Source organism: Bos javanicus, chromosome 4, assembly GCF_032452875.1.
Source record: "Bos javanicus breed banteng chromosome 4, ARS-OSU_banteng_1.0, whole genome shotgun sequence".
In the NCBI taxonomy this organism is placed as follows: Eukaryota; Metazoa; Chordata; class Mammalia; order Artiodactyla; family Bovidae; genus Bos; species Bos javanicus.
In genome coordinates, this window is record NC_083871.1 from 60,854,248 (window position 1) to 60,880,336 (window position 26,089).

The 26,089-nt window shown below is 40.4% G+C and overlaps 1 protein-coding gene across 5 annotated transcripts in view; it reads left to right on the forward strand.

Moving 5' to 3' along the window:
• ELMO1 (engulfment and cell motility 1) overlaps nt 1-26,089 on the forward strand; it is a 584,006-nt gene that overhangs the window by 306,803 nt on the left and 251,114 nt on the right. For all 5 annotated transcript variants that reach the window (XM_061414116.1, XM_061414119.1, XM_061414114.1 and 2 more), the window contains one exon: nt 21,918-22,026. In XM_061414116.1, the coding sequence (XP_061270100.1) occupies nt 21,918-22,026 (109 nt within the window). The remainder of the gene's footprint in view (nt 1-21,917; nt 22,027-26,089) is intronic.

Here is a 26,089-nt window from a genome sequence, read left to right on the forward strand (position 1 = left end):
TTAGAGTGATATTTTCCTTCTAGGTGATCTGGGGCACAGAATCCATAGGATAACAAGGACCTCAAGGCAAAGCCTTGCTGGGACTTTAATCTTTGTCTAATTATTCATTTAAATACTTTATTCTTTACTTTTTATTTTGACTCTTTCTTTGACCAAGTTCTGCAGCCTGAAGGCTTGTTTTTGTGTACATTTTTTTCATGTTTTAAAAATAGTGGCATTAATTTCATTGATTGTGAATAACCAAGCTGTTCCTGCCAAACAATCAGGACCCCTTGAGAGTGTGAATATATGTGATTAGATTTACTAATTGCACTGGAAAGCAGAATCTCTGACTTCTAAAGCCAATGATTTGAATGGAATACTTGAAGCCTCAGGATGAGATCATTGTTCAGCATGAGCTTGGTTTTATCTCAGACAACCCATCATCTTAGGAGTGAAGGCTGGTTCCACATCCGTGAACAATTGCTAGATATAGCAGTGCATGTGCCCTGAGTTCTCACCGCCTGAGTTCTTTTGGTACCTACTTCAGTAACTGGAATCTGAAGCAGGTCTAAACCTGGTAGTTACATGTTTCGTGTTCCTCTGCACCAGCCCAAGCTGGGTATTAGGTTTAGAACTTTTTACTTAGCTGTATCTAAAGGGTTTTTGTTGTTGTTTTTAAACTGTAAAACATAGTGGGATTTTAAAACATGTGGATGGATTGCTTGATTAAAAAAAAAATGTAACCAACCAATAGAAGGAACACAATGCAGTTGACACAGTACAAACTAGGCCCAGTGAACTGCAAGGTTAGAAACTGCAGGCAGCCTCATGTGTGGGTGACGCTGTGCTTATGAGGGTATCAGCTAAACCCTTAGTCAACAGGGGCTGTCCTGGGTCCATCCTTAGACCCAGCCGTATCTTCTCATTCTTTCTCCACATCCGATCTTTCTCAGTCCACATTGTCCATTGTTTGTCCCATTATTCTAGTTAAACAAATACATTTTTATTGAGTACCTGCTCTGTGACAGGTTGTCTCCTTTCTGCTGTCATCAGCTAAGTTCCCCTTTTAATTATGCACTTTCTACCTTCATTGTGGAGGGCTTAGCAGCTGCTGTGCTGGGGGTATGGTGTGGCCTCTCCTCTTTCTGCTGTAGTTGCTGTGCCACTCTCTAAAGTTCCAAGAGCTGCTATTCACTTTTGCCTGTCCCTTTAAGAGGTGAAAAGTTTCTGGGAATCCCCTCTCTTCTGTGTATCTAAGTGGAAAGTGTTATAGGCCTCTTTAGCTCTTTAAGTTATTTTTAAATAATGGACATTATTTTTAAATCAGTTTTAGGTTTACAGAAAAATTAAGCAGAAAGTACACAGAGTTCCCATGTATTACCCCTTCAGTCCCTCTCCCACACATGGTTTCTCATGTTATTATCATCTTGCATTAATGTGGACTTTGTTGGATTTAATGAAGCCAATATCCTACAGTCTTGCTATAATTGACTATTAGTTCCAGGATGTTTTTGTGTGTGTGTCCTTTGAAAGATTCTGGATAAATAATCATGTCATTTGTGCACCAACAGTTTTATTTCTTCTTTCTCAATCTGTGTACTTTTCATATCCTTTTCTTATCTTATTGCATTAGCTAGGATTTCCAACAAGATGTTGGATAAGTCAGAAGGAATATCCAGCCTTAATCCTGATGTTAGGGGGAAAGAGTTAAGTTTTTTACCATTAAGGATGTTGTTAGCTGTAGAGTCTTTATAGATGTTCTTTATCAAGTTGATGAAGTTCCCCTTAGTTATTAGTTTGCTAGGACTGCCATAACAAAACACGCGGTGGCTCAGACAATAGAAATATACCCTTTAACAATTCTGGAGGCTGAAGGTCTGAGGTCGAGGCCAGTGGGTTGGTTCCTCTTAAGGCCTCTTTCCTTGGCTTGCAGACAGGTGCCTTCTTACTGTGGCTTCCTGTGGCCATTCTGCTGTGTACTCACATCCCTGGTGTCTCTCTTCTTCTTATAAGGGTCTCAGTTTATTGAATTTGAACCCCATGCTAATGGCCTCATTTTCTTGCTGCTTTAAAAGCTTTATCTCCCAATATAATCACATTTTGGAAGACCAAGGGTTAGACCTTTAACATACACACTGGGGGAGGGGGAGATACTGTTCAGTTCATAGCATTCTGTCTACTTTCTACATTCCAGGTACATTCCAATCTCTGGGTCTGGTATAGGCAGACCTCATTTTATTGCTCTTTGCAGATATTGGTGGCATTATTTTTTTAACTAATTGAATGTTTGAGGCAACCCTCTGTCAAACAAGTCTATCAATATTTTTCTAATAGCATCTGTTCCTTTTGTGTCTCTTTGGTAATTCTTGTAATACTTCAGACTTTTCAAGCTTTTTCATCATTATCATATTTTATAATATATAATATGTGATCAGTCATCTTAGATGTTACTATTGTAATAGTTTAGGGTTGCATGAACCATGCCTGTATAAAATGACAAACTTCAGCAATAAATGTTATATGTTTCCTGACTGCTCTGCCAACAGACTATTGCCCATCTCTCTCCCTTTCCTTGGATGTCCCTACCTGAGACCCAATAGATTGATGTTAGGCCAGTTAATAACCCTACAATGGACTGTAAATGTTCAGGAGAAAGGAAGTGTTACATGTTTCTTAGTTTAAATCAAAAGCTAAAAATAATTAAGCTTAGTTAGGAAGGTATATTGAAAGGTGGTGTTGTTCAGTTGCATATCTGACTCTTTGTGACCCCATGAACTGCAACATGCCAGGCTTCCCTGTCCTTCACTATCTCCCACAGTTTGCTCAGATTCATGTTCATTGAATCTGTGATACTATCTAACCATCTCATCTTCTGCTGCCCTCTTCTCCTTTTGCATTCAATCTTTCCCAGCATCAGGGTCTTTTCAAATGAGTAGGCTCTTCACATTCAGGTGGCCAAAGTATTGGAACTTCAGCTTCAGCATCAGTCCTTCCAATGAATATTCAGGGTTGATTTCCTATAGAACTGACTAGCTTGATCTCCTTGTAGTCCAAGGGACTCTCAAGAGTCTTCTCCAGCACCACTATTCAAAGGCAGATAGGCCAAAATCTATGCCTCTTGAACCAGTTAGTCAAGTTGTGAATGCAGAGAAAAAATTTTTGAAGGAAATTAAAGGTGCTACTCACATTAACACATGGATCATAACAAAGCTAGACAGACTTATTGCTGATATTGGCAAAGTTTTAGTGGTCTGGATAGAAGATCAAACGAGCCACAACATTCCCTTTAAGACAAAGACTAATTCAGAGCAAGGCTCTAACTTTCTTCAATTCTGTAGAGGCTGAGAGACGTGAGGAAGCTGCAGAAGAAAGGTTTGAAACAAGCAAAAGTTGATTCACGAGGTTTAAGGAAAGAAGTCATCTTCATCAAAATGCAAGGGTAAGCAGCAAGTGCTGATGTAGAAACTGCTGCAAGTTATCCAGAAGATCTAGCTAAGATAGTGAATGAAGGTGACTATACCAAACAAGAGATTTTTGATGAAGACAAAATAGGCTTCTGTTGGAAGAAGATGCCATCTAGGACTCTCATAGCTAGAGAGGGGAAATCAAGTTTCAAAGAACTCTCTTGTTAGGTGCTAATGCAGCTGGTGACTTGATGAAAATGCTCATTTACCATTCTGAAAATCCGAGGGCCCTCAAGAATTAGTAATACTAAGTCTACTCTGCCTGTACTCTATCAGTGGAACAACAAAGCCTGTATTGCAGCTTGTTTACAGCATGATTTCCTGAATATTTTAAGCTTGTGTTGACACCTGCTGCCCAGAAAAGAAAATTGCATTTCAAAATATTACTGGTCATTGACAGTTAACCTAAGAGCTGTGGTGGAGAGTAATGTTTTCATGCCTGATAACATATCATCCATTCTGCAGCCCATGGATTAAGGAGTAATTTCCATTTTCAAGTCTTATTATTTAAGAAATACATTACATGAGGCTACAGTTGCCATAGACAGTGATTCCTCTGTTGTTATCTCTAAATTGAAATTTTTCTGGAAAGGATTTACCATTCTGGATGCCATAAGGAAATTTTGTGATTCATGGGAAGAGGTCAAAATATCAACATTGACAGGAGTTTGGAAGAAACTGATTCCAATTCTCATGAATGACTTTCAGGAGTTCAAGAGTTCAGTGGAGGAAGTAACAACAAATGTGGTGGAAATAGGAAGAGAACTAGAATTAGAAGTGGAGTCTGAAGATGTGGCTGAATTGCTGCAATCTCATAATAAACCTTTAAGAGACAAAATCCTTATGGATGAGCAAAGAAAGTGGCTTAAGGTGCAATCCTTTGCTGGTGAAGATGCTGTGAAGGTTGCTGAAATGACAACAAAGGGTTTAGAATATCATACAAACTTAGTTAATAAAGCAGTGGCATGGTTTGAGAGAACTGACTCCAAGTTTGAAAGAAGTTCTACTGTGGGTAAATGCTATCAAACAGCATTGCATGCTACAGAAGAATTATTCATAAAAGGAGGAGTCAATCAATGGGGTCAACTTCATTGTTGTTTTAAGAAATTGCCACAGCTACCCCAGCCATCAGTACCACCACACTGGTTAGTCAGCACTCATCAATATCTAGGCAAGAACCCCAACAGCAAAAAGATAATGACTTGCTGAAGGCTCAGTTGCTGGTCAACATTTGTTAGCAATCAAGTATTTTTTTTTTAATTAAGATATGATTGTTTTTTTTAGACACATTGTTTTTTTAGACACAATACTATTGCACACTTAATAGACTACAGTATAGTGTAAACGTAACTTTCATATGCACTGGAAAATCAAAAGTTTGTGTGACTAGCTTTGTTTTGATATTTGCTTTATTGCAGTGGTTTGGAAGCAAATCTTTAATATCTGTGAGGGTTGTCTGCACTTGCTGCTTCCTCTCCAGGGAATCTGCTCCCCTTTTAGGGGTACCTTTGCTCTCACTTCCTCTAGATTCAGGGTGGCCTCGTCTCACCACCAAATATAAGACTGTAATTTCATCCTTTTTTCCCCATCCACCTTACCTCCTTTGTTTTACTCCAAGTGTAATGCTGTTTACGTACTCTACAGCACTTATCTGTTAAGTGGGTGTCTGAATCGAGTGGGTGCTTGTGTTCTGCCTCCTGGCCAGATCACCAGTCACCCCAAGGTAAGAAGCCACAGAGATGGGTTTTTATCTGGAATATGCTAACTGCAGCTGCCCTTCTGTCCTTTGTCCATTCTGGAATAGAAACCAAATTAGCAGTTATACAGGTATGCCCCAAAATGGCCTTGCCTCAGATATGCTGATGCTTATACTTGGGTGAATCACTGCTGACTTTCATTTTTAAATTGTATTCATGTGACTTCAGTCCAGCCAGTATCAGCAGCCTGACTACCAAATCAGAAATCATTTTGTGTTGGTATAATAGAATTTAGATGGTAGTGTTCCTGAATGTCCCATTGTCTTCAGTAAAAATAGCTTTCCCCTTAGGAACTGTGCAATACACCTGGTACACCCAGAAGTATTTGACATTGTCAGGTAGCTTTATTTTTGATCTCAATTTTATCAATTTTTCCTTTGTCTTGAGGAAAAAGACTAAGACTCCAAAATTTAGGATAAATCATAGACAATATTTTTCTTGTATTTGATAAAGTAGCTGAAGCACTATTAGTAACAGATATAACGGCCTTAACGGCTTAATTTCTCTCTGACTTATCGAATGCTATTCTGTAAATAAATACAAGGGTCCTTATACTTGGAGGCTTTTAGAAGACACAGATACATGTCATTCATACCTGTCCCTAAACTTGTGATTACCAGGATCAGGGAAGTCAGTCTGGCGCACTTTCATTTCTTGAATGGTGGTGTTTCTGTGCCACAGGGCTCTTGCACAGGCCATTCCCACTGTCTCAGCTCCACTTTTCTCTGCCCATACTTCCTTGCCCACGTAACTCTCATTCTTTAGTACTTCATCCTCAAGGCGCCTCTTTTATTGATTTTCTTTCTTTGTTACTTCCTATAGAGCACTGACTCAATTTGGAATTCTATAATTACATGTTTTATTATTTAATTGTCATTTCTCTCAAATAAGACAATTTTGAGCAGGGACCTTTTTCCCCTAGGAACCTATTGTCAGCAAAGCTGAGGAACTGACAAAAGGTGATTCTGAGCAGGAAGAGAGAGGCCCTGAGTGATATGAGACTTTGTTTGTACTAGAATGCCTTAGAAGTGGAAAGAGGAAGAATGAAGCTTCTCTGAATCCAGAATTTTCTTAATTGAATTTAGTGATTTGTACCTGGGCTTCCCTGGTGGTTCAGATGGTAAAGAATTTGCCTGCAATGCAGGAGACCTGGGTTCAATCCCTGGGTTAGGAAGATCCCCCGGAGAAGAAATGGCAACCTATTCCAGGATTCTTGCCTGGAGTGGAGGAACCTGGTGGGCTATAGTCCATGGGATCGCAAAGAGTAGGACAAAACTGAGCGTACTTACGTAGGAATTCTTCCCTTGAGAGCCTATAGGGGAACCACCACCCCCCGCCCCCACTCTCATCACCATCCCATCCCATGAAAGGTGCAGCTTTATAGGACTCAGGAGTGGCTGCTGCCATGGGTGGGGAGGCAGCCTGGAGCTGTGGGGTAATTGGGACAGGTTGGTGCTTACTAATCACTTCCTTTTCCTGCTGGGAAAAATGTCAAGGACATATAGATTTTCCTTTTCCATCCTAGGTTCAGATGGGTCCTATGAATTATTTTTTAAGACTATATTTTTTTTTAGTGCAGTTTAAGGCTCATAGAAAAATTGAGGGGATGGTACAATGATGTCCCATGCATACCCTGCCCCCACACATGCACAGCCACCCCCACTAATGACATCCATGTTTGAGTGGTACTTGTTCCAGTTGATGAACCTGCACTGATGCATCGTGATCACTCAAAGTCCATAGTTTTCATTACAGTTCATGCTTGTTGTACATTCTGTGGGTCTGGATAAATGTATAGAGACATGTATCCATCACTATGGTATTATATAGAGTATTTTCACTGCCTTAAACATTATCTGTGTTTTGCCTCTCTTTCCCCTCACTGCCCTCATCCTCCCCTGGCAAGAATTGATCTTTTTACTATTGCCATAGTTTTATCTTTCCTAGAATGTCATGTAATTGAAATCGTGAAAATCATGACTTTATCAGATTGGCTCCTCTCACTTAGTAATATGCATTTAAGTTTCTTTCATGGCTTTTCATGTCTTGATAGCTCATTTCTTTTCAGCAGTGAATAGTATTCTGTCATCTGGATATACTGCGGTTCATTTATCCCTTCACCTACTCTAAGACATCTCAGTTGCTTCCAAGTTTTGCCAATTAAGAACAAAGCTGCAGTAAACATCTATGGATAGGTTTTTGTATGAAGATAAGTTTCCAGCTCCTTCAGATAAATATCAAAGAATGTGGTCATTGGACAGAATAATATGAGTATGTTTAGTTTTATTTAAAAAATCACTAAACGGTCTTTCAAAGTGCCTGTACCATTTTGCATTTTCACTAGCAGTGTATAAGAGTTCCTATTGCTCCATATCCTCACTAGCATTTGGTTTTGTCAGTATTCTGGATTTTGGTGGTGAAATGATTTTAATGGTAATTCTCTCCCATTGCCTTGGGGAGTATAAAGAGATACAAGCTTCTTGGATGGTGGTTTATAAGTATATCAGTAAAATATATTTTAAGCAAACAAGCTCTTTTGACTTAATTCCTTTTCTAGTAATGGACTTGAAGTGAAAAGTTAGTGAAAGTGTTAATCGCTCAGTCGTGTCCGACTCATTGCAACTCCATGTACCGTAGCCTGCCAGGTTCCTCTGTCTGTGGGATTTCTCAGGCAAGAATATTGAAGGTGATTGCCATTCTCTTCTCCAGGGGATCTTCCCCACCCAGGGATCAAACCCGTGCCTCCTGCATTGCGGGAAGATTCTTTACCATCTGAACCATCAGGAAAACCCTACAGGAAATAATTTTATAAGTAAGCAAAACAATTGCTGTGCAAGATGTTTATCATTAGCTTCAAATAACATGCAGTTTAGAGGACCTTTGGTTAGCAGGAGGTGTCTGCACATGAGTATGAGTAAAGGAACAGAATTTGGCACCCATGTAAATGCAAATACAGCCAGGCAGCTGCATTTCTTTGCCTTGGCAGCTTTAAGTGCATTAAGATTTGTGTCATTTTTTTTTTTAAAGAAAGGATTTTGAAATGAAGGAAAAAATAGTCTTTTGGGGGCTATAACAACTGGGAGGTCATTTATCTCCCTAATACTTACACTCTTAACACTGTCATGTAAGCTGATTGGAAACAAGAGCAGCCACCTTCTCTTTGGTCCCCACATGTACCTCAGGTGGCACAAGAGGAGCTTGGTTCATTCCAAAGGGCAGTTTGGGGCTGGTCAAGGTTGCTTCCTGGGAAAATCACAAGCATTCATTGCTTTAGCCTGCAACACTGTCTTCCCCTCTCCACCTGTATCTTCAGCGATCTTTGTCAATTGTACAGTAATTAGAAGAAATTTCCCTATTAATCTTGCTATAAAGGAATACTTTGAGTCTTTTTTTCCCCCATTTTTTATGTTTTACCTGAAAACATCATAAAAAAGTGGGTGTCCTTCGCAGCTCAGTAGTAAAGAATCCGTCTGTCAGTGCAGGAGACACAGATTCGATCCCTGGGTTGGGAAGATCTCCTGGAGAAGGAAATGGCAACATACTCCAGTATTCTTGCCTGGGAAATCCTATGGAGCCTGGCAGACTACAGTCCATGGGGTCGCAAAGAGTCAGACACAACTTAGCAACTAAACAACAGCAAATCATAAAATTAACTTAGGGACAGGCTCATCATCAGGCAAGCAAATTGGGGTTTGTATGGAAGGACTATTTCCAGGAACAGGGGACTTAGAATCAGAGCTGGTGCCCAATGTGCACAGAAGAGAAGGAACCTATGGGAGCATCACTACCTCGGAAATAGGAGTAGGCTTCTCTTTCATGACTTCAACTTGGAATGCTGGATTTGAAGGCCTTGGAATGTTGCCCCAATCACCTAAACCCAAAAGGGGGGATTCTGTGCCACCCCTTCATGGTAACAGGAGGGTGAGAAGTGGAGCATGGTGGGTATGTGGAGGGCATATTCCTTTGCTATCGAAGCTGGTTCCCAGACACATCACAGACATTTTTTTTCTGCTGGTTTTCATTCTCAGCATTTATAGGAAGCGTTTATAGCAAATACTTGCCAAGTGTTTTCCATAAACATGCAACTGAGGACATTTTTCACACATTCCAATGCTCTGTAAATGTTTGTTTTCACAATGCACAAAGAAGGTGAGCACACAGTTTCCCTGAGCAGACCTTTGAAATGTGGGCTTTGGTCCAGAGAGCATTCCCTTCTGAGTTTGTCCTTCATCTGCCATGTTGGCCGTGCACAGCATTAGTTCCTCAAGAGAGTTTCTAAATGAAGTTTCCTCCTCCACTTGGATTCCTAGCTGCATGGCTGTATGGCAAGTAACTTCTGGGTCCTGAGTACCCCCATGATGAAGAAAGGAGTGAGGTCCGAGGTTGCTGGGAACATACAGAAGTCGTTGCTTCTGAAATAGGATGGGGAATGTGGGTCACAGGGGATGAGAAGATGATTAGAACTCAGGATGCATGTGAATATACAGAAATAATAGATTATGGAAACTCCCATGTTCGATTCTCACAAGCTAGTGGTCACCATAAAGGATGGTGATGGACCCTCGGTGGGCCTGGCTGGAGTTGTACCCTGTACTATTCATTCACTTGTTTGATAATTGTTCATTAATGAGCACTAGTCTTTGGAAGGACTGATGCTGAAGCTGAAACTCCAATACTTTGGCCACCTCATGCAAAGAGTTGACTCATTGGAAAAGACTCTGATGCTGGGAGGGATTGGGGGCAGGAGGAGAAGGGGACAACAGGGGATGAGATGGCTGGATGGCATCACCGACTCGATGGACATGAGTTTGCGTGAGCTCCGGGAGTTGGTGATGGACAGGGAGGCCTGGCATGCTGCGATTCATGGGGTCGCAAAGAGTCGGACATGACTGAGTGACTGAACTGAACTGAACTGAGTGTATGTATGATTTTGCTGCAGTGTGGGAGATCCACAGGTGACTAACATGTGGTTTCTGACCCTAAAGGCTCAGCCCCATTAGGGGAAATAAGGCATATATGAAAAGTGAAAGTGAAAGTCACTCAGTCATGTCCGATTCTTAGCAACCCCATGGACTGTAGCCCACTAGGCTCCTCTGCCCATGGAATTCTCCAGGCCAGAATATTGGAGTGGGTTGCCATTCTCTTCTCCAGGACATCTTCCCAATCCAGGAATTGAATCCAAGTCTCACACATTACAGGTGGATTCTTTACTCATTGAGCCACATTTGGAGCAGAAAGTGAGAAGTGCAGTGAGAAATAAGGTAAATTTCTCACAGATAAAGGGATGAGGTTTTAGACAAAAGAATTGCATAAAATTTTATGGAGAAAGTAGCACTGGCTTGGGTCCAAAGGAGAAGGACAATTTAGACAGGCACAGGAGGAGAGGGGGCGGTGGGGAGGTGTCAGGGGAAGCAGTTCTGGACTGCTGGGAACCCACATCTGGACCAACTTCTATAGGCAGGCTGTCTCATCACAGAGATCTCTTATTTGGCAGAAGTAGCCAAAGTTTGGGATGCCTATGTAGAATCAGATATAATGAGATAAATTCCATCTAAAAAGCTAGATTTAATAGAAGAGATTCTCTTTTCACATGCCTTTAACTTGAAGTAAAACAATGTATGACCTAATTTAATTAGATTTCAATAAGTAATTTTCCCATTGTAGCTAACTTAATATGTATATAATTGGAAAATTGACACTCTTTTCTGTTTGAAAATGCTTCTGCAAAGGCCAATTTATTATTGTCCAGAAGATGATGATGGAAAATAGTTCTCTCTTCCTCACCTTTCCATCCCCTCATGTCCATATTTCCAAAACAGAGTGAATTTATAAATCTGTAAGCCAAGTGAGAAAACAGGTGTGATCTATTTCATCACTAGCTCTCCTGAAATGTGTTTGTTTAGTAAAGCAAGTTATATCCAAATAAATTTCAGTGTAACATAGCTTTAAGACTGCAATAACTGTTAAGACAGTGGTGACAATTTCTCAGTAAGGAATCAGGCTTGAGAAATGTCAAGCCTAATTTTTCATCTAAAAGTGACTGTCAGACAATGCCAAACATCTTGGTGTCTTTGTATTCCATTGAAGGAGACAGGAGGCATTTGTATTCAGTAATGCAACGCTGAGTGAGTCAAAATTCTGCCTTGTGATCGTGTGATTTATTGTTAATATTGCCCAAGATACAGAGGGGCTTCTCTGCCTTCATCCGGCATCCATTTCCCAGTTGTAATTAATCTTTATTACATTCCATAGCTCACCTCTGGTTTGGAATGTTAAAGAGATGCCTCAGAATAGAGTCTGGAATCAGTTTCTTCTCCAAGTTTCACCCTCTTGATGAAGCTAAGCCTGCCTGCCCACTGCATCTTATATGCACCTTCATCCCAGAAAGTCCTATTTCTGTGTAAAAAATGCAAACAATATAGAAGGACACAAAACAGGTACATAGCAAGTGAATATCTGCCCTACACGTGAATATCTGACCTGCCATCCCTTTATGTCTTCCAAATAGATTACAAGTCCCTAAAGAAGGTATTTTATCTATATGTGTATTTTTAGCCTCTGGCAAGTTACTTAGCAATAATCAATGCTTAAAGAAATGCTTGTTGGATGAATCACTCAATCAAAGGGTATGAAGGAGAGTGGGGCTAGAATTCAAATGACACATTTGGGGAAGTATTTTGCTTTTCAAAATGTGATCTTTGGACCAGCGTCATCAGCATCTTCTGGGAACTGGTTAGCAGTGCAGGACCTCAGGCTTACCCCAGACTGCTGGATCAGAATATGTATTTTAACAAGATTTTCAGGTGAGCAGTGAGTGCTTGAAAGTTTGAGCCGACCTACAGTTGTCCTGTTTATCTGCAATATAATTAAAAATGTGAGCTTTCACAAATAAATGCAAGGAAAGCTATGTGATCTGCATTTACGCCATATGCAGCGGAGCCCTTATTCATCAGTGTATACTGGGGACTTTGTAAGGCCTTCATGTTTCACTCCCTTGAGTGTGGCTGTCCTTGGGTGTCCTGTAGGAGTGTCATCCTGAGCCGTTTTGGAACTATGTCCTCTAGTCCCCATATCTGGGTAGTCCTAAGCCCCAGTTTGGAGACAGACACATTTCATGTCACCCAAGAAACCGTTTAAACTGCAGTGTAGAAATCATACCTTGCTGGCATATCACATTTTAACTGTTACTCAATGTCTGAGGTGTGGTTTCCTTATGTGTAACATATCCTGCTTTGACAGCTTATGAAGACTAAAGGAGTTAAAACGCTTAACAGTTTGCACATAGTAATCAGTCCATATATATTCATTCTTTTTTTCCCCCCAGTGGGGCAAAATTCACATAACATAAAATTAACAATTTCAGAGTGAACTTTTAAGTGATATTTGGTATATTCACTATGTTATGCAAACATCACCTGTCTGGTTTTAAGACATAAATTATCCTCACCCTGAAAGGAAACCATATACCCATTAAGTAGTTGTTCCCCATTCTCCTTCCCCCCAGCCCCTGGCCACTACCAACTGCATTCTCTTTCTATGGGTTTTATTTAATTATTATTAATAATATTTTTTATTAGTCACAGAAAAAAAAAACCCCAAAACTCAGATTTTTAAATTTCTTCTTCTTTCTACTCTCATTGCTTTTCACATCCTTAAAAACAGGAGGTTTGCTAATGATGGAAACTGGAAGGAGAGACGTGGTATAACTTTAAAAACAGTGGTTCATAAAATGTGGTCCCAAATTAGCAGCATCCACATTGCCTGGGAACTTGTTAGAAAATGTAGATTCTTGGGTTTGCCCCAGAAGAGCTGAATCATAACTCTGAGGGTGGGGCCCAGCAATCTGAGTTTTAATAAGCTTCCAGATGATTCTAATGCCTGCTTCAGTTAGAGAACCACTGCTTTAAATAAACCAGATGTTGCCTCTCCAAGCGTCTATGGGTCACTACACGTGCCTCACACCTTTACCATCCTTGGGCCCAAGAACACATGTACTGGCCTAGGAGAGGTGGTCTTCCAGCCCAGAGAGAGGAGATCTTCCAACCTGGTTTCTTCGATGCAGGCATCAGCTAGGGAATTCCTCCTGCTATCCTCTGGCCCCTGGAACAGTCAACAGAGCTGTTGCCGCGACTTCCTCCAGTGACAGCGGCATCATTGTGCAGGCACAGGTGCAAACACAAGTCATCTCTGCTGTTATTTAATCCTTTCCCCTCTTGGTGCTCCCTGACTTCATGTTTAGAGGGAGGACTTCGCAGCAGCGTGTGGATGTGATTGCCCGCTGTGTTTCACACGTCCTATTTTTGTTGCACTATATCAGAGTGCAGGCAGCATTTCTTTTGGGTTGATTAATGTTCCATTCGAGGTCTATTATGAACCTCCAGGCTTTAATTACTACACCATTACCCAGTCAATTCCTTGCCATTTTATATTTATGGCCTTTATTATGCCTCTGTATGTGCAATTGCCTAATTTTATTCTGAAAGAATTTCACCTCATTAGCTGGGTTTTATACTATTCTTCTCATTTGTCCAGATTGTTATTTATCTCAGTTCCCTGTGTGTGCTTTCCACTTTGGTTTTTCACCAGTCTGAAAATGGTGAAAAAAAATCTCCTTTTCCTGAGATGCATTGTTCTTTTGCTCTTGGAAACTGCTCCTTAAGTTTTTGCAAACTCTTCTGCGGATGGTCTTTTCCTTGGTGATCTGTTACTCCGACTCTTATCTGGTTGCTCCATTTGAATTGCTGGGTATCATTGGCCCTTCAGAAGGCCTAGAGGTCTGGCTTTTCAGCCCTGGGCATACCATGGACAGTGATCTCTCTCTAAAGGGCCAACTAAGGTTCAGGGAGAAAGTTTTTTTCTCTTTCTTAAAGACTATGCTGCTAAAAATAATTTTTAAATGAACTCTAAAATGCTTTGCTAACACTTCCTCCCTCAATCCCCCCAGTACCTCCAAAGAATTTAGAGTTCGATTCACTTGCTTTTATATTTTCTTAAGTTCCATCCCATACCTGCTAAGTCAAACTCTGGGGGAGCAATCCAGCTGTCTGTGTTTAATAAGCCCCCAAATAATTCCAATGCTCACTCAAGTTTGACAACTACCATTGTCAAAAGATGCTGAAAGAACTTCAAGAAACCTAAGTCAGAAATATTTATTCCACCCAAGTTCTTGCTTTCCCAAAGAGCAAGATTAATAATTTCTATACCAGTTGTGACTGGGTTTTTTTGTTTTATTTTTTTTAACATCTTTACCCTAGAGTTATAAGAATATTTCAGTAAGACAAGAGCTCATGTAATTACTATAGTAATAGTAGATCAGTCGTCTCCCTCATTGAGTATTTGAGATGTCTCAGGCACTGAGATCTTTTCCTCCATTTTCTGTTTCCATTTAATCTTTACAGCCCTTTGTGGGTGGGTATTCCTATTTCTGTTTTTGTGGGAGAAAACTGAGATTAAGAATGTCATTATCAAGTCACCAAATCTATTAGAAGTAGATGCAGGGAAACCGTATCTGTCTAGAGCCACATTTTCTAGTCATTTGTTACCTTGATAAGAACTTTCCTGATCAAAGCTTTATTATAATTATCTCACCCTCTCCTTTTTCAGTAAAAGTTAGTATCATGTGTTTCAGTAGGAGTCAGTAACCAGGAATGTGTGCTTTAGTGTTAGACACCCTGAGTCCCTGAGCTGGGTCTGCTTATTTCTGTTACATGAACCCTGGGCAAATTATACCACATCTTTTTGCTTCAGTTTCTCCATCTGTAAAGTGGAACAGTGCAGTATTCCTGTCTCACAGCAGTATATGTACCTTAAATGAGATAATCAGTGAAATCATTTAGAACAAAGTCTGGGAAATAAAAGTTCTTGATAAATATTAGGTTCTGTTTCTTTTTTTCTCCCATCTTGTCTGTGCCTTTAAAGCTATTTACTTTGGGGCTCACTATGCTCATCTGTGAAGAAGTGGTGGTAGATTGGGTAGACTGACCGCCTGGGATTCTGATTTGCTCTGGTTTATTTTCCTGCTTGGCATACTTTCTATGGTTGTAACATTACTTTGTTCTCTGCACACTTAAAAGCATATTAGGGATTTGGCATGCCTGTTTAATTTTTAGGGACTTGCTCAAAATTCATGATCATGATTAAGGTCTTGTGCAGCCCATTTGAGGTAGCTCAGTGCTCTTTCTAAAGCTTTCCCTCTGGCTTTCTGGTACCAATCACCATTATCCTTGGTACAAAGGGAAATGTAGGAGGTGGCTCGCTCTTGTCTCCCAAATTCCTGTGGATGTAAGACCCCACCCCCCAAGGTGGCCTTACATGTTGATTCAGAAAATATCTGGGTGTCAATGATGAGATCTAAGGGCTAACACTTCATTCTGGGGTGTTCCATGATTCTATTACTAATGTAGAAGTACTGCTGTGTTGGGGATAGGGAGGGGACTTGTTGATACAGTAAAGGTCTTTATTTTTTATTTATTGGTTTAACAAGGGAGAAGATTGGCATTTTCTCTAGTGGGTGAAGAGACAAGTTTTTGCAGAGCTTGTGGGGTTGACAAGGCTCCGAGGACAGGTTCCTATGGTGACTGTAACTGTTTAGTCTTGGGATTTTATTGCCAAAACTATCAGACTGTGATTTGTGTTTCGGGGTCCTTTCTCATTGTCTGTACTTGTGTACGGAGAAGGCAATGGCACCCCACTCCAGTACTCTTGCCTGGAAAATCCCATGGACGGAGGAGCCTGGTAGGCTGCAGTCCATGGGGTCGCGAAGCGTCCGACATGACTGAGCAACTTCCCTTTCACGTTTCACTTTCATGCATTGGAGAAGGAAATGGCAACCCACTCCAGTGTTCTTGCCTGGAGAACCCCAGGGACGGGGAGCCTGCTGGGCTGCCGTCTATGGGGTCGCACAGAGTCGGACACGACTGAAGCGACTCAGCAGCAGCAGCAGAACTTGTATATCCTCGTGTATAACTTGTATAACCCCGTGGAAGATGCCTGCTTGAATACAAGCACCTCGGACCTTCTATCTTGTATTTCTGGTATAAGTAGGTTCACACACTGTCTTTGGTGGCCTGTGAGGAGACCTTGAGGCTTCCTGTGACACTCAGAGTCGAAGTGGCGTGCACAAGAAGTCTCCACAGATGAGAGGAGATGGAGGAAGTCCCTGAGGCTTGCTCCAGGGCTGGCTACAGGGAAAGCTGAATGAACCGGACTCACCCCAGATGAGCCTCACTCAGGAAAAGGTGGAGGAAAGTGTGCCAGGGACAATGTAAATGTCAGCAATGTGATGCTGAGGCTAAGGGGGAAGGGTGGTCCCAGAAGCCAGAGGAGGGCAGTTATTAGAGTGTGGCTGGCCTTGTCCTCAGCTCTTAATAGTCACTCCCAAGCCAGAGAGGTTTGTCATCTGCACCAGTGCAGAAGAAGAACTCAAAATGCATGAAAACAAAGCCTATAGGGACACTCTGCACAAAGTCATTCACCCAGGTAATTGTTACTGACCCTCGGGGGATAAATGAACCAAGAGAGAACCTTATACCTTTGTCTAGGAGGGGCTGGGATTTATAGACCCACTTCAGTGAGATAGAGGAAATTGATCAAAGTTCTCTTAGCCTCTCGAGACCAAGAAATCCATTGAGTTTCATGGCAAAGTGTATGTGAAAGCAATTTGTAAGCTATAATGGGGCAGAAAGAGATTTGGAAATTGAAGACCTTAAAAATTGAATTCCAGGAGTGACCTAGGTATGATCTAAGCAGGTCACCTCTTCCTGTTGTTTCAGCTTTCCTAAGAGAATAATAATAGTATCTGCCTCATTAATCTTATAGACTTGTTGGGGTCAGTGGATAGAATATATGTAAATATACACTGTAAACTTGAAGTATTTGATCAAATGTTTTATACTTAATATTGCATAAATATCCAGTGTTTTATAAAATATGCAGACAGTTACAACTTCTTTTGCTGTATGAAATATTCTAAGGTAAGTGATAATAGAAAGTTTAAATATGTATTCCACCCATCGAGGTTTCTGTTACAGTTTGTTTGCTCTTAAAACCAAAGAGTGAGGCGAAAAAATAAAGATGAAAAATATGCTTTGATATTTCCAGATTGAGGCCTAAGTATGTCAGATAAACATGGATAGGACCAGAATGTTGAAATTGAAAACAGATGTATTAGTATATTAAGTTAAAAAAACTACTGTCTAAGAATGATCTCTCACTATAGTAATATCTTATTAGTAATATTCATAATTTAGTCTTTTCTGAATATTTTTGTGACAATGTTGACCTTAAAGCCCATGCAGGTAACTAACTTGAATGATATGTGTCAGTCTTGTCTAAAAAAACCAGTAAAGAAGGAGAGTTTATTTTTCTTCAGGTGGGTAAATATGATAAGATGGATGGTACATTAAAAAGTGAAGAGCAGGCTTTTCCAAGCTGATTTACATATTGGTTACTTAAATTACTCCTTAATTTAGTGCCTGCTAATAAACAGTGCCTTGGAAATGTTCGGAACATTTATTGGCTGCAGTAATTCCACGTGCAGTGTATTCAGATCACATCCTCATTAAATATTGATGTGCTCATGAAATGTTGATGGAATGTTAATGTGAAATGCCAGGGAGTGTCAGTGGGAGCCACAGGCTGACTGAAAACCACCTGTCTCCTGTCTTTTCTTTCTGTTCTGTCTTCTGCTGGGTTTCCTCCCTTTGTTTCCCCATCATCCACAGATTCAGATTTGCTCCTTGATGGGGCTGTCTCAGATACAAATATTTTCAAAGAGAAATGAAAATTCACTGATGGATGGGAATACGGTCGTTCTTCCCTTCTGCTTTTCTGAACTGGAATTTCTGGTTAGAACCAGAAAAGATTCACCTAAAAGGAAGAAGTGATTCAGGCTCAGTTGAATGAGACTGTTCACATTCAGGCAGATTTCCGGAAAAGACCATGAACAGGGGCAGAGCCGTTCAAGGACTCCAGTGCTGGTCCTTTCTGCTTGGCAGGAAAAGGGATTTAGTTGGAGTTTATGATGAGCTTTCTGAGAGAAAAAAGTAACTAACTCAGAATGTGTGTTGGCTAAGGAGACTGTAAGAATTTTTATGATGAATCTTAAGGACAGCAAAGGCTAGATTCATGCTGATAGTCAATGCATAATCATTTATGTGAGCATGTGCTGCAAATATTCCATGGACAGAGGAGCCTGGAGGGCTATAGTCCATGGGGTTGCAAAGAGTCGGACATGACTGAGTGACTGAGCAAGCATGCACTTGCTGCAAACGGTTGACAAGTCCCACAAAATGGGATAGTTCATCAACTTCTTGGACAATCATAAGGGTGATAAAGCCACAATGATGAAGGCTTTGAAAACTGCCCCTGATGCAGCAAGTGGAACTGTTTCTGTTGTGATTGGGGTTGGGTATACCTGTGATGCTGGAAGGAACATCCTCAAATGGAAATGGTTGATTTGTTTGTGATACTGTCAATGCGTATGATTATGTGTGTGTATATTTCTGTGTGTTATTGTTATAGTGTTTGTGAGGAAAACAATGGGAGCACATTTGTTTTGAAATTATACTCCTTTGGGTTTTTTTAATTAATTTATTTTTGAAGTGAACTATTTTTAGTCTTTATTGAATTGGTTACAATATTGTTTCTGTTTTATGTTTTGTTTTTTCTTGCTGGTGAGGTGTGTGGGATCTTAACTCCCTGACAAGGGGTCAAACCTGATCCGCCTACATTGGAAGACATACTCTTAGCCACGTGACTGCCAGGGAAGTCCCTACTCCTTTGTTTTTAAACCATTCTCCATATCCTGTGCTGCCTCATGTTACTTTGCTATTTGGAACCTGTCTGTGTAAATAAAACAGCACTTTGATTTACTTTTCCTTCTTCCCCTTTTAATTTTCTCCTTTTTTCTTCACTTCTTCCAAACGGTCTTCCTGTTATCCGTCTTTCCTAAGCACTTTCCGTATTCATTTCTTGTGTGTTCATTCTCCTTGCCTTTTTTGATCACTTACTGTGTAATGAGTGCACCCTCGCAGTCAGAGCCGAGCCACCTTCATCTCTGCCAGGGATGCTATAGGCCTTCCGCAAGGACTGCACTTTCTTTCTTAGGCCCTACTATCCATTCTTTACACTTGTAGATCTTTCAAAACAAATCAGACCATGTTGCTCACTTGTCTCAACTTCCAGGTTAGTATCTCAGAATTTGAAAATGACACCCACTGGAGCCCTGGGGCAGTGGTTTCAGCCAACCTCTACACCCTCTGGCTCTCTCTTCCCTGCTCGGCCTCCTGGAATCCTAATACTGCCCGGCACAGCTCCAGACCCCTCCACATTGTAGACCAGGCTACGTGAGGAGACTGTATCTGAAACATACCCTACTCAACTCAGCGGCTCTGTCCTTGATCTCTGCCTGGACTATTCTTTCTCCTAGACCTTGACATGCAAACTCTATTTCACCCCTTGATTCCTAATAGTCACCTGGTTATCTGTACTCTCCTCTGCAGGTCTTTCTTGTTACTCTTTACCACCTCAACCAGTTCATCTTTTTGGTAGCACTTGTTATAAACTATAATTACCTCTTTTTCAAAAAGTATATTAATGTTTTAATTGATGGAAATTGCTTTACAATTTTGTGTTGCTTTCTGCTGTAAAACAACACAGATCAGTCATATATGTGTGTGTATGTGTGTGTGTGTGTATCCCTTCCCTCCCTCCCCTGCCTCCATCCCCACCCCATACTGCTCTGCTCTAGGTCATCACAGAGCACCAGTCTGGGCTCCCTGTGTTATTTAGCAACTTCCCACTAATTCTTTTATACATGATAGTGTTTATATATCAGTGCTCTTCTCTCTGTAATTGCCTCTTTCATTTTGTCTGTCTGCCATGGTTAGAGTGGATGCTCCTATAGGTCAAAGCCCTGGTCTTGCTCTCCACTCTATGGGCCTAGGCTTTTTTCTGGTAGACAGTAGGTACTCAATTACTACTATTGATTGAATGAATAAAACACCATTTCTTCCACTGAAGAAGTCATAGTGGTAAACGCTTCTGGGAGACACCTACTGAAGGTCCTATAGCTTTTAAGGACATTCCAGACAACCCCACTGGGAAAGTTATAGGGAGCTTCAGAGATGAATAAGCTGATTATTCTTTTTGTCAACATATGAATTTGAAGTTTGGCAACCTTAATTTTTTTTATTATTATTGTGTGCTTTAGAACAGTTGGCTAATAGCCCTTTACTCCTGAAGTAGAGTTTTCCCTTTTTTGTTTTACTTTTGTTTAATAAATGTGCTAAATGGCTCCCTTAGTTATGGTAGGAATATCTCAAACCAGCTTAAGGAAAGAAGATAATTTGTTAGATGGCACAAATAATTTTCAAAGGGAGGGTTGAGCAAATAAACCATAAATTTGGGGAGGTAGTTTTGCTCAGCACTCAAATGCTGCCACGGCCACCCCTGCCTCTGCTCTATTTCCCCTTGCATTTTGACTTGCTTTTCTTTTCCTTTTTTTTTTTTTTTGCAGACTCACTTTCAGGTAGTTCCTACACTCATACCTCTTGGGTAATATAAGCATAGTTGGGTCAATTTTCCCAATTATGGTGCTAAGTCTCAGGGAAGAACTCTGGATGGTCCATTTTTGTGTCACATGTCCATTAGGTGTGCTTGGTCAACTAATGCTGGGGTGAGCTCTTGTAAGAACATGGAAACTCCTGTGGGAAATATGTGATTAAATATAGGAGCTGAACCATTAAAAAAAAATGGAATAATACCATTTGCAGTAACATGGATGCAGTTAGCAATTATCAAACTAAGTGAAGTAAGCCAAAAAGAGAAATACAAATACCATATGATGTCACTTTTATGTGGAATCTAAAATATGAAACAAATGAACCTATTCTGAAACAGAATCATGTGGTTGCCAAGGGGAAGGGGATTGGAGGGGAGGGATGGAGTGGCAGGTTAGGATTAGCAGGAGGTAAGCTTTTACATGGCTTCCCTGATAGCTCAGTTGGTAAAGAATCTACCTGCAATGCAGGAGACCCCAGTTTGATTCCTGGGTTGGGATGATCCACTGGAGAAGGGATAGGCTACCCACTCCAGTATTCTGACCTGGAGAATTCCATGGACTATACAGTCCATGGGGTTGCAAAGAGTCGGATGACTGAGCGACTTTCACTTTCTTTCAAACTTTTAAATATAGAATGGAGAGACAACAAGGTTCTACTGTATAGCATAGAGAACTGTATAGAATACAGTTCTATACAATATAGAATATCCCTATGATACACCATAGTGGAAAAGAATATTTGAAAAAAAAAGAAAGAAACTGTAGAAGCTGAAGTCGTTAAAGGAGAGTTGCTATTCCCAGGAAAGGGAAGATATGATTGGGAGAATAAGAGAGTGGTTTTGTTACTTAAGTAAAAAGTCTTTATTGTACTATTTTTAAAAACTCTCCATAGGCACCTCTGGGTAAGTGGAAACTGATGAGCAAAATATCCTCTTACAGAGTTGGAAGTGGTTTTTAGGAGATTTGGAAAACAAGAGGGTTTTCAGCCCTATATACAGAGACTATACTTAGAGTACAATTTTGTTCTGCTCCCAAGAGACCTAGTTTGGTGGTCTGAAGTGGATCTGTGTCTCTATTACAGTACAGCCAACACTTTTGATGTTTTCTGTAAACTGACTTCCCTTTCTGACCTCCTTCCTTTCCTGCTTGCAGATTGTGCTTGAGAACAGTAGCCGAGAAGATAAGCATGAATGTCCCTTTGGCCGCAGTAGTATAGAGCTGACCAAGATGCTGTGTGAAATCCTGAAAGTGGGCGAGCTGCGTAAGTACCCTCATTTCCCACAGGGTATGAAGCTTGGCAGAGATCCAGCTTCTGGGGGTGCCCACCTACAGTCAGGGTTCCCAAGGTGCTGACAGCTGAGCATGGGCATCATTCCCATGGACCAAACATTCTTTAACTCGGGTTTCCCGTGTATGTATTTCTGCATGTCTGCTCTAGGAATAAATACTAAAATCTACAGGAATGGAAAAATGTGCAGGTATTGTGACCAAATTTAAAATATTGTAAGAGTGTATATTGCTCTGTTTAGGAAAAGATCTATGGGTTTCTTTTTTAAAATTCCAGTTTTAAGCTACCAGTAGATCATTTTCTTTTTGCTTTTTGAAACATCTTTCTTATATAAAGAAAAATGGCACACTTTAATGAAATTCTCTTGCTTCCAAGTATTTTACTTGCTTATAATCCTTTCTCTATGAAAGATAGAATTATTGAAGGAAATGAGTAGCTGTGTGGTCAGAAATATGCTTATTGCTCTTTTCCTCCCTTACACAGTGTTACAGAATTTAAGAGAGGATACCTAGAAATAGAGAGCATGATAATTCTCTTGGCTTTTGCTCCCTTGCATAATTTGGTTTTAACCAGTTAAGGCAAATCTGATTTAACCTGGCCTGCAATCATTGTTAACACTGAGTCTCCCTATAGCAGCTAAATTCCATTCCCTATAACAGCTATAGAGCCGACACACATATAAATCTTCTCTTGTAGACTTAATAACATAGGCATCAGCAAAAGCTGTTTATACCAGAGGGATGTCTAATGTTTGGTATTATTGTGAAAGCATAAATATTTAGTCACCTGTTTGAGAGCATAAAATAATGGTCTATAATGATTGATGGGAAGGAATCTAAAGATGAAATTGGAAAGGGGGTTATGTTTTATTTACAGTGTAAAACTGACTACTATCACTGCTAAGGTAAATTTTAAAAATGTAGAACTTAATAAGGAAAAAAGCTAAGAATTTGAGCCTGTTTGACCAAGCACAGTGAGTGTTATCATCCTCCCAATGTGGGTGGGGGAAAGAAACCAAATTGGGTGCGGAACTCCCATGAAAGGTCATTACTTTCAGGTCATTACAAAGCCCAAATTAGGTCATTTTTGCATTAAAAGAGTAACAACCTATCCTGAGAGATGTCTGTGTAGTCTGTTTGGGTTCACTTATCACCAATGCTAACATTTCATTTTTACTTTAATCCTTGACCTGAGTTATCCTTCCTACTCATTTCACTAACTTGTAGAGACTTATGTCTGCTGTGCAGCTTACTAGGTATTCCACTGAAGAATTAAAGTCCTGAGTCAAAAAAATCCTCCTGAATTCCTCAGTCTGATAAGCATGACTATTTCCTGTTTATCTCAATTTGATGGGGAAAAGTCTAGAAAGTCACTTGCTAAAAGGCACTGATGACTATCCAAGATTTTCAGAAACGTGAACAGTCACGCTCTGCTTGGCTGGTATATCCTGTGTCCAGATTACTGCCTTGCAATGTCCTTTTCCTGTCCTGCCTTCATTTTTGTCTGCCCCAGTGGCCTGCTTTGGCTATCCTACTCTCATCTTGATGATAGCAGAAGGTAAGCTCTTGTGTGCTTTGACTGTCATACCCAGCTTTCTGCTTTTCTCCTTTGCCCAATGGGCATGTGTCCATTATGCTACAAGTTAGCACAGAGCAGAAATATGGTAGACTAGAGGGAGAATGTTGGGGACAACAGGCAGCGGGATTCTGTCTTGGCTACTTATGACATTTGTGTCCTTGAGTAACGAGTAGCAAACTTCACTACATGCTCATATTCCTACATTTTCCCAGAAAGGGTTGGGGTGATGGTTTGAGTAGTTGCATTCATTTTGGCTTGATCACAAGTAACTTTGGTGTCTGAAATTGCAAGGGTTAAGTATGAGAGGAGTACCCTAGGAATAGGCAGTATTCAACCTCGGGAAACTAACTTGGACAGGATGGCCACATTTCAGGCTATATGTGGGCAAGATTAATGTGTATCTGATTTGGACTCTCCTCCCTGTCAATGGTGCCCCATCTGGTGTGTGGACAAGAACTTTTGTGACAAGAGTCTAAGCAGAGCATGCTGTTCATGTAAATGTCAGCTCTGTGCTTTGAGGGAGGGAATTGGTATAGATTAGGGGCTGACCTCTGCCTGGTATAGAGCACCCTCCCCAGATTTTTGAAGACCTGGTAGTCAAGCCAGGAACCAGGAGAGAATCCCATTCTGTGGGCTGAGGTAATCAAGTAAGAATGAAGGCAAATACCTTTGGGATCCCTGGAGGTGTTCCAGACACTATGCACCATTTCAGAAGGTGAGAACCTTCTGCTGCAGAGAAGGCCTCCAATATGCTGCTGCAACTTGCTTAGCACCAGGTCAGGTCTGGTTTCTGACATCTCCATGGCAGGCTTCCTTTCCTCTAAGATGAAAAATGCATCTATTCATTTGTTTAATAAAAATCTACTGATTAATTACAATATGCCAGAGACAGTGTTGAACACTGTAGGTGCAAAGGTGAACCAGATATGGTCTCTGTCCCCAGGAATCAGTCTTCCACTTGAGAAAGTATATGAGTTGAAACTGATGTTTTTTCCTCTTAGCTATAAATGTGTGTTTATATATCCATAAATACATGTGTATATATATATATATATATATACACACACACCCATTATCTGATCTAAAGCATAATTTTTAAATTTCGATAGTTGAGCTTTCAGGATGACCTGTGTTCACCCTCTACTGACTGCAGAGCCCATTTCTGACATTTTGCAAGCCTACAAAAGACCCCCACATTTCTGAAGTCTTCATGCCCAAATTGGTTGTTTTCTACTCATAAAATATTAAAGGATTGCTACATTCTGATTGAGTGCTAGATAGCAAATGATGAAACACCCTGGAGTAAGAGGAAAATTGCTTTTTAATGGATTGCCTTTTGTTTGTTGCCATATTAAATAAGTTACTAATAGAAAAAGTAAATTTAAGCATACCCTTACGTTGGAGGAGATGTCTGTTTTTCTTCTGAGGAAAATTAGGTTCACACACAAATCCATCTCCCTTTGGTCTGTGTGTGTTTGCTTTTCTCCATTCCCAAATCAATGATTTGTGTTAATAATTGACCGGGAAGATCACGGTCACATTACGTCTATGAGCAAGTACTGAGACGAAAGAAGTACTAATTAAAATTCTAACTCATTTTTCTACAGTAGTAGGAAGATTCAATTTTCTAGAAATGTTTTGCCTTTTAATTTAACTTAAGGTCTTTTGAGGGAACCCACTTCTGAAATACCAATTATATCTTAGTGTCTGAAGCAAACATATTAATGTTCAGTTAAATTACTAATACCTAATATTTATGCACAAGGTTTTTTTGGATTACTTTTTAAAAAAGCATTGTTTTTCTACATCCCAATTATTGGCATTGTAAGACGCAAATATTTAGTAGTGTAGTCTATAAAACAATGCCTCTTTATATTCTCAGAGCACTTTATCAAGGTATTTAATTGAAGTCTGTAATACCCCCAGGAGTTAACCAAGATCAATAGCATCTATTTTGATTAATGAAGAGAAGACTTGTGCTTTCTGCCTATTGTCTAAGGTCACTGAATTCAAACTGGTGTTCAGGTTGCTCAAAGAGTGGTTCAGAAAGAGGCAGGGAAGTCAAGTGTTTGCATTTTGGCATCTGAATGACCTAATTTGAATCATAGCTCAGCTATTAATCAGATGCCTTGGGCATGCTTCTCTCTGTTCTGAGCTTTCTGGTTCCTTATCCATAAAATAAAGATACTGTCTACTGCATATAATTGTTGGGAGGGTTAAATGAGATCTTGGATGTGCTTTAGTTGGAAGATGATAGTCTTTTTTTCAAGTGATAGGATTTTACTTCCCGTAAACAAACAAACTGCCAAGTTAAGCCAAGAAGGGAAAGTGCTCTGATTTAAGTGACAACTGGAAGCAAGATCTGCAACCATATCCTTTGTTTCTTCATTCTGTACATTCTGTTGTTATTGTTCAGTCACTCAATCATGTCTGACTCTTCTGACCTCCACGGACTGCA